The sequence below is a fragment of the Astatotilapia calliptera genome, chromosome 7, assembly GCF_964374335.1.
Source record: "Astatotilapia calliptera chromosome 7, fAstCal68.1, whole genome shotgun sequence".
Lineage (NCBI taxonomy): Eukaryota > Metazoa > Chordata > Actinopteri > Cichliformes > Cichlidae > Astatotilapia > Astatotilapia calliptera.
In genome coordinates this window covers 37,358,788-37,374,462 of record NC_137428.1, presented here as the reverse complement: position 1 = coordinate 37,374,462, position 15,675 = coordinate 37,358,788, and the positions used below count along the sequence as shown (strand labels likewise).

Here is a 15,675-nt window from a genome sequence, read left to right as displayed (position 1 = left end):
CTTTCTGCGCAGATCTTAGAGAAGACATAGACTAAATATTAGGCCAAATGCAAATTTGATATTTAAGGGTCATTATCTACAGATCCGCAGTCTTGTGCTTCTTGTTTGACTTGTCTGAAGGCTCACCTGAGCAGTCTCACGGAGCGCTGTACCTCCTCCCTCCTCAGGTTTCAGTGTCGTCAGTTAGGTATGCTCTATTCTGTCCCACTCTGTGAATCCCCCCCCACCCCTTCCTGCTCCCCCTGGTTGCCATAGGGATATCCTGTACCAGATAGCAAAACCTGTTTTCTGAAGAGCGATCCTGAAGAGCGTGGCTGCCTCTAAGCCTCACTTTGGTCGTTATCTGTTATCAGGGAGACCTGTGCAGGAACCGCTGAGCTCTCGGGAAAGAAAACTGATGAATTTGTTTGTTAATGAGGCTGCTTTCATCCTCAGTTGACTTCCCAGGTGATAAAACCAGCTTTTTAGGTCAAGTTGATGAGGTTCCGCTTCTTCGTTATTTCACAGTAGTGTCTGATATATTTATTTATACCTCCTAAAGAACTTGAAAATATATTAACATTTAATATTGACAACAGATTGAAGATATCAGCCGCAGGAAAAGACATTTAACTTCACTGGTCTAGTTCCAGAAGTTAAAGGGGACCTAGCTCTTTATTTTAACGACTGCACTGTTCTAGAATAGTTTTGTATGATTCACAGTTCAAAATAATCTTTATTTCATGTCTTTGGCACAGCCCAAAGTGCCCTTTTGTTTTGTTTTTTTTCTTCCCCTGTTACTGGCTGTTCATTGTAAACATAAGATTTGAACAGCCATCTCAGAGTCATGACACAAGGAAAGGGTCATCAAAAAGCACAATCCCCTCTGCAGCATGGTGGTTGTTGAGACAAGAAAATTAAGCATTAAAAAAAAAGTTGTTACCATTATATTTCAACTCAAACCTTTTTTTCTTTCATTTTTTTCAAACCCAAAGAGTAGTATTCATTGATACTGTTTCTGACAGGGCAGGTTTCTACATTTCAACTGTGTCATGTTAACTGGATTATAAAGTGCAGTCTGTGGTGTGAGACAAAAGCCCTGCCAGCCTTTAAAATCAACAGATATGAGACATGTTGGTAAAATAAAAAATAATGATAAGGGAAACTATTTCCTGAACTACGGTAAGAGTGTGTCTCATTACCACCATAAACATTTAAAAGTTGAAAAGGAAGGGTCTCAAATGACTCATTTAGAGCCGTGTGAAGCTGGAGCTCATGATGCAATGCTAAACATCAGACTCATCGTGGCCAAACACAAGCATTTTTCTCATATGCTTGGGAAATTTCTCAGCATCATCCAGTTCAGTGCAGTAATGGCATATTTATAGTAATTTTGATGCAAAAATCATGACTGGCTAATAAGGAGGGGAAACTAAAAAGGAGTGGAAACTTCCTGATAAACGGCTCATTTGCAGCTTTGTAAAACCACATAATTTTCATATGATTCAATGCTTCTTTCAAGATTCAACATTCAAGAACTTTGTCAGTACAACAATATACACAGTATACAACGTACAGTGGAACCCTGACTTACGAAAGTAATTCGTTCCCGAGGGTCTTTCGTAAGTGAAAAATTTTCATAAGTAGAAGCACCCATCGCTCCTTTTGAGTGAACAATAGGCTATAGGCTAATTGCTAACTGCAACAACAATACGTTGTTCAAATGGAACAGCGAAGCACAAGTACGAAAGCCAAGGGGGTTGTCACATGATTCGGAAGGCATTGTGGGCCTTCTGGACTCAGCCAATCAGAGCCAGCAGATTTTGTTACACGGGCATTTTGCCGTAACACGGGCAGAAAGATTGCCGTTAAGTGCCTTTGTAACTTGAATTTTTCGTTAAATGGGGTATTCGTAAGTCGGGGTTCCACTGTACTGAAATGCTGTTTCACCCCAAGCCCTACATGGTGTATTTATAAGAATATAAAAGATCTATCTCCAAGAGATAGAAAACTAGGAATTACAAATAAATAATAATGATTATTTGTTATCGTTATTGTCTTTATAATAAAGATTAAAAAGTACTATTACTAAGTATACAATACTATAATAATAACTATACAATACTAACTGTACAATAAACAAAGATGGGACAGAGACAATACAAAGTGGATTGTGCAGTAGGTATTGAATAGCAGGTTCAAGTTATGGTCAGGATATTGTAGACAAGACAGGACGAAGGCATGTGTAAGGTCCAAAATGTGCAAATATAATATTATGTAGATGTGTTCAGTAACCGTGTGACTGAGTGTGACAAAGTGGAGGAGCAGTTGTAATTCTCTCCATTTGTCCCACATGTGTTTACCTTTTTTTTTTTTTTTTTTTTTTTTGCACATTGTACACGTTATTCTGTTTCTATGTATTTGCTATGATTTGCTATTTGTCAAGTAACATTGCTTCATTCACTATCCCGGGTTTGTTTGTGTAAGCGTTTTGTTGCCGGCAAATCAAACATTCTGCAAATTAAGACAAATACTAAGTTATGTTTCTTCATACTTTATTATGTTACAGATTAAGTCATTTGTTCATACTTACTTTGTTTGTCTTTTCAGTCGTCATAAGGGTCAGGTGTGGGAAACGCCCGCCTGGCATTTCCTCATTTTAAAGTCCTGATGATGTCACATATGACACCAGCAGGTCAAACCAAGTGGAGGGGTTTCTTTGTCCATAGAGATACTTCATTTTGTTTGTGTTAAGGTTTAAAGTGATTTGTTGAATGTTTTTCCTTTCGTTAATACTGCCATTTTGTTGTGTAAATGTGCATATTAGAAGTGTGTAGAGGTTTTGTGTTTTTAGATAATCTGTGTAGAGTTTTAGATCCCTCAGTTGAGTGAGTGGTACTGGCTGGGCAATTGGAGGGAAATTGATGGCCCTATTTAAAGCCAGTCTCTACCAGATGCAGGAGAGAGGGGGAGGTGAGCTGTGTCACCAGATCCATGTTATGTTGAGTTTTGTTAATTGAATTGATTTGGGGGAAGTTTTGTTAAGTTACATTAAATTAAGTTCACTGTAAATAAATTGCTCACCTTGGAAACCTAAAATGTCTGCATAGTCTGCTTCCCTACCACCTTCTTTGACGTTCGAGTCTGACTACTTCACACTGAGTGTGCAAATAAGCATGTTGTTCTCAGGTCCAGTTTGTAGTGAATTTGTGCAAGTTTTTATTGTTTTTGAGTCTTTTGGTGAGTATTGTAAGGTGTTTGTGTATATCAGTTGTTTGGTGGTAGTGAGTTGAGGGCTCTGACTGCTTGGGGGGGTGGGGGGGAAGCTCTTGCAGTGTCTGGTCATTATGGTTTTGATGTTGCAAAACCGTCTGCCAGATGGAAGGAGGGAGAAAGGTGCATCTGAGGGGTGGAAAGTGTCCTTCACTACACTGTTCGCACGTCGGATGATGTGTTTGTTGTAGAGTTGGGAGACGGGTGGGAGAGGCCTCCAGTGATCCTTTCTGCTGTCCTCACTATGCGCTGCAGACACTTCTTTTCAGCAAAAGTATAGTTCCCGTACCAGATATATATTTTCTTAGACACATCTATTTTGCATTTGTTTGAATGAGTTCTATATCATGTTCTCCCCTTGTTAATTGACTGAATATTAGTCCACGGATCATTGAGCCTTCTTTGGTTGTATTTTTTTGCTTTTTCTGAAACAACACTGTGGATTTTTCACTTTAAACATGAAGAGTGAGTTAATATTGTGGGCATGTTGACACTGATGCATCTGACTTTAAGCAAGGCTAAAGCTCCACTCCGTTGGTCCAGAGCTGTTTTTATGTTAAGTGGATTGCTTAGGTGGACATGGTGTGTTGCTCTTTAGCGTGTCTTTACAGCTGGTCACACTGAAATAAAGACCCTGTTTATTTCTTACAAACATACACGGAGTTGTTGGAGACGGCTGCATTTACTGGAGTGCATTCTTGTAACCATCAGCTGTCTTTGTACTTCGCATGGACACATCAGGAAGTCTTGGTCTGGATATCCTGACAAATTTCCCAGTAATTGCCTTTTTATTAAAGCAGCTGCAAAACTGTAACTTAACAGAACTTTTAGACTTGTGCATTTATGAAGCCAACTCGCTTGGAAGAAGTTGTTTTGATGGCATGCATACCTGCAGTGATGACAGGTGTCTTAAAGGATATATCCGTGAATGCAGGAGTGACGCAGAGCATTATTTGGCATTGTGTGTTCCTTTGGCGTGGTGTTGTTTGACTGGGTGATGAAAGTTTTTCTGGTTAGACGGACTGTTGTTTAGAATAATTTGACTTTTTTAAAGGTGGCGTTTTTGCTGAGAGATGGTGGAAATGCCAAGTGAGGTCAGAGCAGCAAGTTTTTACTCTACACACTCGATCCCCCTCTTCCTCTCCCGCCCCTCCCGTCATCAAATCTCTGTGTTCCCATGTTTTCGTGTTTGGACTTGTATGTTCAAACAAGGCCCATTCAGCCAAAACACCCACTGTAAATGGAGAGCTTGAATAGAAATGAACTTCTTATATAAATCTCTAGCTGAATGAAAACTTTTAGGAGCGATCTGAATATTACCTTGTTTGTTCAGTCTGTTTGAGCAGTTTCCTGCTGTTTTTGTTGAGTGTATTATTATCAGTATAATCACAGCAAGAGTCTGAAGACATACTCTTACTGCCCCATTTTTTTTTCTTTCCATGGCTCTGCTTTATCTTTGATGGGACATAAAACCTTTTAAGCAAAACGGCTTTATTCAGCGGCAGTGAATACATAGCTATTAACCATCTTGCATGTACAGTATATTGTGTGTTCGTTGTGTGTTAAATATGTTCATCCCTGTTTTTTGTGGGTCAGACATGAAATTCATGTGTGCCAACAAGTCATTGGTGGAAATTTTGCTGCAACTGTTAATTAAAGTTGTGAAATACTGTTGACGAACACGACGCATGGGAACACACTACAGGCTGTGAGGAGGGCGGGGCTTAAACATGTATGCACAAAGCGTGCCGAGCTGTGTTCCTGGTCTGTGAGAAGACTTCTGTGCTTACCAATTAATAAATAAATAGCCTTTACAGAGGCTCTGGCAAGGAAAGCATGATTAATATTTAATTAAATGTTGACACCGAGCTGGTAATAAATAGTAAATGTAAGCTGGCAGAACATAGAATTGGGCAATCAGTTACAAGCTATGGAACATTTCCTGCAAAAACGCTGTTACATGAACACTGATTGTGGAGATAAAGGTGATAAATGCACTGAGACATAACATGTCGTCTGGTTTAGAAACCTTTGAAACCATGGTTGTGTAGACTGAAGACTCAATGACTAAAATATTTTTCCTTTATGACTTAAGAAGGCTTTAAAACTCGATTTTCTTGCCCAACAAGTGGAAAGGAATTTCTTTGTGTGGCTCACATTCATAATAGGAACACAAGAAAAGCTGGTCCAAGCCGGCAATGTCAGCTGTCAGATGGGCCTGTTACATGGCAGACGTGTTGACGTGTCATTAAGTACACCTGTTTTGTAAAAAAACAATATTAGCAAAAGCTCCAAGTGTGACCAAAGCTTTGAATCTGAATGAGTTGCTTGAAATTTAGCTGCCACTGATTTATTCATTGTGCAGTTTTAATTTGACGTAAACCTCTTTTTGGGAAGAGCGCTTGCATACAGATAGACCGATGTTTAAATTCAAAGTGGAAAAAGTGTTCATTAATATGAAGACGAAGAACAGGATGCTGACTGCACTATAATTGCCTCGAGTGGCCTGCTAAGCTCTGTTTGGTACATTTCTGTGTCTCCTGACATTGTTCAGTGCTTATGTTTGGAAACCAAATTAATCAACCTTATCAGCTGTGCTAAAAGACTCTTTAACAACATTAAACATTAAGCTGATTGAGCGTGCCAATCTGAGCTTGGCGCCTTTTAATCAGGAACTGTTAGTCAGTCAGATGTCAGAGGGAGATTTCCCATAAAATGGCCAATTCATTACATTATCTATCAAAGCTGAGGTAAGACCAAACAATTTTATTTTATTTTTTTTAAAAAGTCATGTATGTTATAGTTATAACCCTCTAGTTTATTTAAAATGAACTATGGCGTCATGCATATTGCCTCTATTGCCGCATATATACTGAAACAAGGTGTTAGACACAATGTTTAAAAATTTATTTGTGGCATGAAAGCACAAGCTTATTGGGTAACAACTTATCAATTACAAGTTGTGAGCCCATGAGCGTACAGTTCCACATTGAGACCCGCCTTTCTTTGTCACATCCAGTTTTTCCCCCCACACAAGATTGTAACAATGGAAACGCTCATCTCGAGGCTTCAGAAACCAGTGGATGACATCATTGTAGCTACATCCACCTTTAATCTGTCTACAAAAGATGGACACACATTGATATTATGAAAATAAATTTTCATCTTTTGGATATTTAAACCCTGAATTTGTGCTTTCTAGTATTAGCTGACAAAGAAAATAAGCTATAAAGCTTGGTTAATTTCTTGGTTGATTAGTTACTTGCTAATAAGTGCTAATTAACATACCATCCAATATTAGAATTTCAGTCACCCAAAGGTAAATGGGATTAATTACACAAATAAAGTTATTATTATCATATAACTCTATTACAAATGTTCCAAAAGACACAAAACACAGTTGAGGTCAGAGACTGGTGTAGCATGAAGACAGGTGGCAGCTATTCCCCTTAAAATACATAACTTTAAACTTTAATAATAAATGGATGAGTGGGTTTTTGTTTTTGTTTTTTTGTTTTTTTTGTTTTGTCACCAGTGTACAGTTGTCACTAAGTCGCTACAGAGATCAACAACATTTTGTACCAGGCTGTAAATATGTTTCTGGTCTAAAATTGCACATTTTAACTATTGGCGAGGATTTCAGGTTGCTACCTCATCAGGGCAAACTATATTTTGAAGTGGATCTTGTGCCTCGTGCTGTTTTGTGAGACTGGATGTTTCCCCGATTCTCTTCTTTGTCGTGGAGAGTGCAAAGTTGGCAAAAGAAATAGTCACATTAGGGAAAAAATGAAAACTATGCCAGGTTTAAGTAAACTGGAAAAATGTTTTGTTAGAAAGTAAAGTTTATTTATACAACTCTTTTCAGACATAAGTCTCAAAGCACTGTACAACAGTTAAAATACAATATCAACAGAGAAAACCAAATCCTGTATATTTCCATCCTGTAAATTGCACTCGGCTTGGTTCATTTCTGAAGATGTGCTTTAAGACCTCTGTAATTTCCAAAAACAGGTGGACACGGTAGTTTTTAGGGAACACGACGGAAACAAGAAGACAGAAACGTTTCTTTTGTGAGGAACTATTATTAGCAGTCGATAAATAATCTGTGTTCCACTGAGTAACTGAACCGCACAGAAGCACATAGGTTATTATCTGTGTCATGCCATTCAGTGCAGCGGTAAGACCAACAAGGTTTGTTTTATTAAATGTCACAGAACCACACCTCCCCTTCAGATAAACTTTTCAAACACAAGACTTTGCTTTAAACTCTGAAAACTGCTGTTGGAGGTTTGTCCTGCTATTCCAGTCGTCGCAAATAGGCTATAAAAAGCTCATCCTTAATGAGAGGTGGTGATGACAAGGAGGGAGTGATTGCATTCCTCACATGGACACGATCACTTCGACACGGATCCCACGTCATCACACTGCATCGTTTTGCTCATGGCATTTGTCAGTCAAAGTAGGGAGAAAAACAGAAGTACAGCTCCCTTCTTGTGACTGATTACTGAGTATTAATGGCTATAATGATACTACACGTGGGTGGTCAGTTTTCCGGCCGTGAAAACTTTTAGAGTTGATCAGTCAGCTGGAGGCAGATCTGCATTTCCTGCTTCAGCTGCATTCCTGCTCTTTTCATATTCTTAAGTCAGTGTGTGGCATCTGTAAACCTGTTAGACTTGTGACTGCTGTCACAGCTTTTTCCCCCTTCTTTTTCCCCCTGCAGTGTTCTTACTTTCACTTCTTCGTCTGAGAAACTGAGGCCTGTGGAACCATTAATCCTTGTCAACCTGACCAATTTTTTTTCCTTTTATTTATTGAAATATTAATGTTTTATATTTATTTAGATTGTTTTCATTATAGTCAATGCATTTATTTACAGTTTACTGTGTACATTATGGAAATCTGAAGGCCCCATTGATTTCAACTGTACTACTTTGTATGATGCATTATAGTGTTTGCATCATCTTCCTCATTTATGAAACAGACTTGGAATTAAAAAGAAAAATGCAAATCACGACTTCATGAGCTGTATATAAATGATGGATGCAACGTGTGGGTCTGAAAACTGAGGCCAGAACAAATTGTATAATTATTGTACAAATAAAATATGCTGAATCTGAGGGCTTATGTGGAACGAGCCCTAAGGAAAACTGTCAGTTTAAGTTTCTGGAGATTGTGAGTTTACATTTTCTTTAAGACAATCTTGATACTAACATATGTAAGAGGCCCCACATCCTGAGCAGGTTAGCTTTTAGCATTGGTATTATGATCTAAGTCATATCTAGTGTCTGATGCATCCTTAGTATAAACCTTTATTCAGGAAATCACACTACAGATCATTCATATATTAGTTTTGTCTGGATTAAACTGATCTGCTGACTCCATCTATTCATTTATGTATTCATTAATTTTTTTTTTTTTTTTTTTGTAAGCAGGTCTGGAAAAAAAGGCACCTGGTGCATCATTGCAGTCGTTGCACAACGTAGCTGTTGGATTGATTGTTTTTAAAAAGTTGCAGAACTTCTCAGAAACGGTCTGAAGACTCCACTGTGAAACAATCTGTAAAATTATTATTGAACCTACTGATCTCTTCATATTTTTTCCTTTCTCAGAGATAACTGACCCGCCAAGATGAGTCGACGACGTGTCGACACCCGGAGCTCCCTGGGGCCTGATGATGAGGTCATGCCATACAGTGACGATGAGACGGATGACGAATTGGAAGAGGAAAGCTCTGAAGGGGAAGAAGAGGCACCAGAAAGAGCACCGCAACCCCAAGTGGAGACAAGACCCACTGGTGAGTTATTCAAGACGTGCAATGATCTTTTTTTTTTTTCCTTCAGGGGATGAATGTGTCATTTTACAGCAGTTTTCCTGTTTCATAACAATTTCTATTTCTCCCAAAGTATTGATCAGATTTTAATGGACATGAGATTAATTTGAGGTGAATGACAAATATGTTTGAGCCTCCTTAAATTCTCAGTGGATTTTTAAGTGTTATTAACATGTGCATAACTAATGTCACTATAAGGCAAATAATACTGGTTGATGTGTGGTTAAATGTCCTAGCATCACATCATACTGTGACCCACTTTTGGGGACTTTCTAGTTTCTTCTGAGAAGGTTGATTCTGTTCATCTGGACGTAGCGTTTTTAGTGGGAGAAACCTTTCGTTATTCATCCAAGTGACTTCTTCAGCCTCAGCTGACTGCAGTTTTCCCCAACCTTATAAACAGTACATTTGCACAATGACGGAAACTAGCACCACTGAATGAATAGTGGGCTGTAAGGTCAGTTCCTTGATTATTAATATGCAAATTGTTATGACCATTGATAAGCTGATGTTTACTGTAAGCCTACACACACAGATCAGTATTTAAGGGGTTGACTCTCATCATCCACTGGAGCATAAACTGAGTGTCATCAGGACGCTACAACACAGAGCGAACACCATCCCCACTGACAGAGAGACAGCGGCCAGGGAAGCAGAAGAACATCACATCAAGAAGGCCCTAAATGTGGTTATCCCAGCTGGACTTTTGTCAAAGCTGGGAAGGTGCCTAAAGAAAGCTCCAACCAATCCAGGAGAGAAGGACAACCGCTGCCTAAGTGAAAACCTGTAATGATCCCATATGTGTCAGGAGCATTGGAGCAGTTGAGACGCATTTTTTCTAAACACCGGGTCTCTGTAGCTTTTAAACCCCAAAACACACTGCGCCAAAAATTGGTCCACCCCAAGGATCGGGTCCCCAACACAAACAGAGTAACGTAGTGTACGCTGTGAAGTGCCAGGAGGATTGCCAGGATTTATACATCGGGGAAACCAAACAACCTCTGGTGAAGCGGATGACACAACACAGAAAAGCCACCTCGTCAGGCCAGGACTCTGCAGTCTATTCACACCTACAGGCCAGTGGACACTCTTTCAATGATGAGGATGTGCACATCCTGGACAGGGAGGAACGCTGGTTTGAGCGCAGAGTCAAGGAGGCCATTTACGTGAAAAGGGAAAGACCATCTCTGAATCGAGGAGGGGGCCTAAGGGTACATCTGTCACCATCTTATAATGCTGTGATTGCAGCCATCCCCGAACTCTCTGTGAATGGTACTAGTGGCCATTGATCAGTGGTTGTTGATCAATGGTTATGACAGTTTGCATATTTATGATCAAGGAACTGACCTCCCAGCCCATTGTTCATTCAGTTGGCTGGTTTCAGATATTGTGCACATGTACTCTTTATAAGGGGAAACCTGCAGTCAGCTGAGACTGAAGAAGTCTCTTTGATGAGTGACGAAACGTTTCTCCCACAAAACGCTACGTCCAGATGAACAGAATCAATCTTTTTGGATTTACTTACCTGGATGATTGAGCATGCATCAAGACATTTCTAGTTTCTTGTTTGTTTGATTTTTACTTTGGAAAATTGAGTTGTTCTGTTTTTTGGGGGGTTTTTTCTTCTTGTTTTTAATTTAACTGGTGGGTGAAGTTATGTTGATTACATCCATCTTTCACATACAGTCTGTGTTTTAGCCTAACTTTCTAGAGTATATAAGTAACAGACATGTTATTTATTCTATAGTTTACTTCATCAACATTAGGTATATTTTTAAAACACTGTCTTTTTTTTCTTTTTTTCTTCTTGTTTCGCAGACGTCACCTGGAAAGTGAAAGCCAATGACCGACCCTATCACCAGCTGCCAGAGTTTAAGAAAAAAGTCTTTCTGTGTATAAAGAAGAGCAAATACTCTGTAAGTTTAGACATTACGTCAGCAGGCCATTTAATGTACTTATCTGCAGATTGACTGTTGGTTGTGGTGTAAACCAAACCTTCAGCATATAGAGCTGAACATGGCACACCCTAAACAAATACCAGGGCAGGTGTGTATTTTCCATCAGGCATCCCACTGAGAGGGTGTTTTATAAAATATGACGTTTTTATTTTGTACGCTGTTCAGTTATGAATGGAACTGTAGATGAATAATGGGATGAGGTGGATGTAACTCGATGAGGGTTGGGCGTGCTACACTGGAGTCAAATGAGAAAATCTTGTTCTTTGATTTATGTACAGCTTTTGTTCATCACACAGTTCATTTGTTAAATTTGTCTCCCTTCATGTGGAAAACCATTTAAAGTAGTTGTTGCTGGCTGTGTGGTTTATCCTTCTGACAGCCGGTTAACACGGAAGAGATTTTTATGCTTCGTGTCACTGGCCTTTGTCAAGGTTGAAACCTGATCACCCTGCTGGGGCGGCCTTTCTTTCACCAGCAAACACAGTCAGATACGGTAGATCCTGATGCCAGGAGATGTTTAAAAATACTCGTAGCTCTTCTGTAGTTCTGTGGATCTCTAGATTGTTTTGGTATTAGCTGCCCAAAATGGATATGCTGCCTTCTCTACTATATAATTGAAGCCACATAGCGTTGCCCGGTGGTGCTAAAGTGTCATAAATTACATTATAAATAAATTACATCAATACCACTGCATAATAACCTGTTGATGACGCCATATTTTTTTGTGTGTTAATCTAAAGAAGTACAAGTATATTCTGAAAAAGTTCACATTTAATGCATGTAGTAAACAGATGCCAAAAGCTTGACGTCTTAATAAAAACAGGTGCAGTCCTGTAAATTAAAAAACAAAAACAAAAAAAAGCAAAACACAAGTATGCACCATGATTTAGTAGCTTCTAGAGTTCATTGATGTGTGTGGGCATGGTAAAATCTTAAATGGATTGGTTCTTATGTAGCTCTATAATACTTCGGCATGAAGAGGAGTTTATGGTTGACTTATAATGCCCAAGTCCTGTGGCTGCGAGACAAGATTGTGTTATGGCGTGAATAAAAACCTGAATGCTTCAGACTAGCAAGATGCCAAAACGTCAGTGCGTTTCTTACTGTTAATTGCTATAAAAGTGGTTAATAGTATGTAGTTTCTCAAAGAACTGGACATATTCCTGAGGAAATACTTCTTTTTTCTCATATTGATGATGACTGAGATCACTAGCTTGAATAAGACAAGTTTGGAAACCTTTCCCATTTTCTCCCATGACATTTTGCAACAGAAAATGAATTTTTATTAAAACAAAAACAAAAAAAACCTGCTTCACCTGCAGGTCTTAGTCTAAAAAGCAATCCGCTGTTCCAGACTAGAATCTTTGGCTAACTGCTTCTGTTTGCTTTGATATTTATGTGAAGGTTCAACATAACACAGATACAGAATGGAAGCATAGCCTCAGATAGAACAATGTCCATCACCCCATTGGACACCAGCTGGGGGAATCTGCCCTGAGCCAGCTCTTATCATTCAGCACCAGTAAGAAGAGAGTCTGCCCTCTGTGAAATCAAACTCTGAGCTCTCCCACAGTGGCAGAGCTTCAGTGTCTTGCTCAGTGGAAACCAGGTGTAATAAGCAGAGTTTAGATGGTTATCTGTAAATGAAACACAGCATCAGCTCAGTACTGACAGCATGATAAGTTTACAATTTCTCAACCCTACTTTCTGCAGAGCATCTTTGTCTTTCTAACCAGAATCGAGAATTTTATAACTCTTGCTTTATCATAAACATGTAGTCTTCAAGCCTAGTCTGAATTTACTTTTGTAGTAGAATTGAAATCAAGTTGTTTTTAAATAAGCTGCCAAAATAAGCTCTTGCGTTTAAAATGACTCGTTTTTTTGGAATAGAGAAGTAAGCAAATTGTTTGTTTCTTTTCTCTGCAGGGAAATGCCATTAAGACGTACAAGTACAATTTCTTGACCTTTCTGCCCCTGAATCTGTATGAGCAGTTTAGGAGAGTAGCCAATGTCTACTTCCTGGCTCTGCTCATCCTACAGGTATAAATATTACTTCTATGCATTATCTGTTTTATGACTGACAGTTTTGCAAAGAATGGGGATCAGTGAGTGCCACCAAATGTCTTGTTTGTTTAGATTATTCCAGAGATTTCTACTCTGCCCTGGTATACTACTCTGATTCCCCTGGTCATCGTGCTTGGAATCACCGCTATCAAAGATCTGGTGGACGATCTGGTAAGATTTGGTCTTTGGAAGACATGCGAGGTTAATTCTTCTGTCATTGTCTTCTCGACTTGGCCCTCAGGTGCAAACTTGCTTACTCTCATTGTTCATCTTGGCAAAACAACATGCAGCATTGTTTTAATCAGTTCAAAAAAAACCTAGCGATATATTTTCAGTTTCCTTTGTAGAAGAACGAGGAAAAGGTTCAAGTTGACTGGATGCTCCTACAGCTACTCTGCATAGTTTTTGATTGTTTTATTCTTCATGTTCTTATGTCTTTTTCCTTCAGGCACGCCACAGGATGGACAACGAGATCAACAACAGGAAGTCTGAGGTTCTACTAAATGGCAGGTTGGAAGAAAGCTGCTTATCAAATTTTTTTTTTTTTTAATCAATTTAAAAAAACAAAACAAAACCCATTTCCCTTTCTTTTTTTTTTTTTTTTGCTTTTCTCTTTGCTTCAGGTTTCAAGAGGCCAAGTGGAGGGAAATCCAGGTTGGAGATGTGGTTCGTCTCAAGAAAAATGACTTTATTCCGGTATGATAATTCACCCAAAGTGGGGGTTTTTCCTACAAGGTTGCATTAGTTTTAATTTAAATCAGCCATAACAAGCTCACATAATGAGCACACACTTAATTTATTTCCTTCAAAAATCCCTATTACGATGTGAACTGAATTTCAACTTTTTTAGCGCTATGGGACTTTAAGATGAAATATTATTACGTGAAGACCAATAACCTCACTAAATTGATGTAATCTTTAAAATAATAGTCTTCGTTAGAATCAGAAAGCATTATCCAGGATGTGTGTGTGGTTTCAGTGACTTTCATGATGTAGTAAATTCAGTGCTCAGTTTTAACTTGAGATTTCACAAACTAATGGGTAACATCAAACAGCTGCATCCATTTTTATATATATTTAACTGTAGAGAAAAGGTACAGAAGAAAACTCAAACATGGGAAATGGACTTTAGAGGGACATGCTGAGGCCATTATGAGGTTCACTGTTACATAAACTAATGTGTCATCTACATACGTTTACAAAAATATAATCTTCAGTGTATAGTCATTTTCTTTATACTTTACTTAAAAGGGACTCCTGATCGATCCTGGAGGCACTCCACTCATCAAATGTATTTGGATTAAAATGTATCCACATCTGCTAGGTATAAAGAAATGAGCTGAATAAAATGATACAGCATTGCATAATCCAGAACTTAAAATATTAGCTGATTGATCATTTAGTTTTGAGCAAAAGCGAAAGTCTTAAGAAATCGCAGATGTGTGCCTTGAATCCTTTGAGTGCTTTATAAATTTGAAAACTCAAATGTTTATATTTTCAGATATTTTATATATATATTTTTCACTCTGTAGGCTGACCTCCTGCTGTTGTCCAGCTCCAACCCAAACAGCCTGTGTTATGTTGAAACAGCTGAACTCGACGGGTAAGAAAGAGGGGGAAAACGCCATGTACTGTGCTATCACCATATATTAGGTTAAACTGTACAAACGATGCAATGGACTGTTGGAGTAGAGTACTGTGTTTGAGGAATTTCTATTTAATCAGTCTTTTTCCCAAGTGTTCAGTCAACAAATTACTAACTGAGAAGAGAAGAGCAAATTTGAAAAGCCTTTTCTAAGAACCAAACAGTCTTTGCTCTGGTGTGTGAACGCGTTCTGCTTTTAAGAGGGAACACCTTTAAATCAAACAGATACTTGTATATGTGGTGCAGTTAGATCCTCCAATAGAACGTGTTTACAGTGAATGGGAATAGAAATGAAATGAAATAGAAAGTGATACAAACAAGATCATAATCATTTATTTATTTTTTGCAAAAACAAAGAAATGATCTGGGGATTTTTCTTTGTTTTTAATCATTCTCCCAGACGGGGTTGGAATCAGTTCTCAGGTCTTTGTGTATATATTGTTTTCCCGTTGCAGCGAAACCAACCTCAAGTTTAGGATGGGACTTCGAGTGACTGATGAAAGACTTCAGGAGGATCATCAGCTCGCTGACTTCAATGGTAAGAACTGGATCACCACAACACACTCATTCAGTTTGAATCATGCTTACAGAAACAAGCTATTTCTTATTTTATTTCTCTGAACCAACGCCTTTTTTTCTGTCCCGTAGCCCTGATCGAGTGCGAGGAGCCAAACAACCGTCTTGACAAGTTTACGGGGATGATGCTGTGGGACAGGGAGCGCTACCCTTTGGAACTGGACAACATGCTGCTCCGAGGTTGCAAGATAAGAAACACTGACTGGTGTCATGGGCTGGTCATCTTTGCAGGTGTGTGTTTGTTGTTGTTGTTGTTGTTGTTTGTTTAAAAAGTATATAAATAATTAAATATAAATGTGTGTGTTATTGGTTTTTGTTTCTAACTCAATACCAGATTGTACTTTCTT

The 15,675-nt window shown here is 38.7% G+C and overlaps 1 protein-coding gene across 1 annotated transcript in view; it reads left to right on the top strand.

Annotated features, from left to right (window-relative positions):
* atp8b1 (ATPase phospholipid transporting 8B1) overlaps positions 1-15,675 on the top strand; it is a 36,826-nt gene that overhangs the window by 10,090 nt on the left and 11,061 nt on the right. The window contains exons 2-10 of the mRNA XM_026174493.2: positions 8,865-9,049; positions 10,904-11,001; positions 12,970-13,083; positions 13,180-13,278; positions 13,556-13,617; positions 13,731-13,803; positions 14,640-14,710; positions 15,208-15,290; positions 15,401-15,559. Coding sequence (XP_026030278.2) covers positions 8,884-9,049; positions 10,904-11,001; positions 12,970-13,083; positions 13,180-13,278; positions 13,556-13,617; positions 13,731-13,803; positions 14,640-14,710; positions 15,208-15,290; positions 15,401-15,559 — 925 coding nt within the window. The 5' untranslated portion in view covers positions 8,865-8,883. The remainder of the gene's footprint in view (positions 1-8,864; positions 9,050-10,903; positions 11,002-12,969; positions 13,084-13,179; positions 13,279-13,555; positions 13,618-13,730; positions 13,804-14,639; positions 14,711-15,207; positions 15,291-15,400; positions 15,560-15,675) is intronic.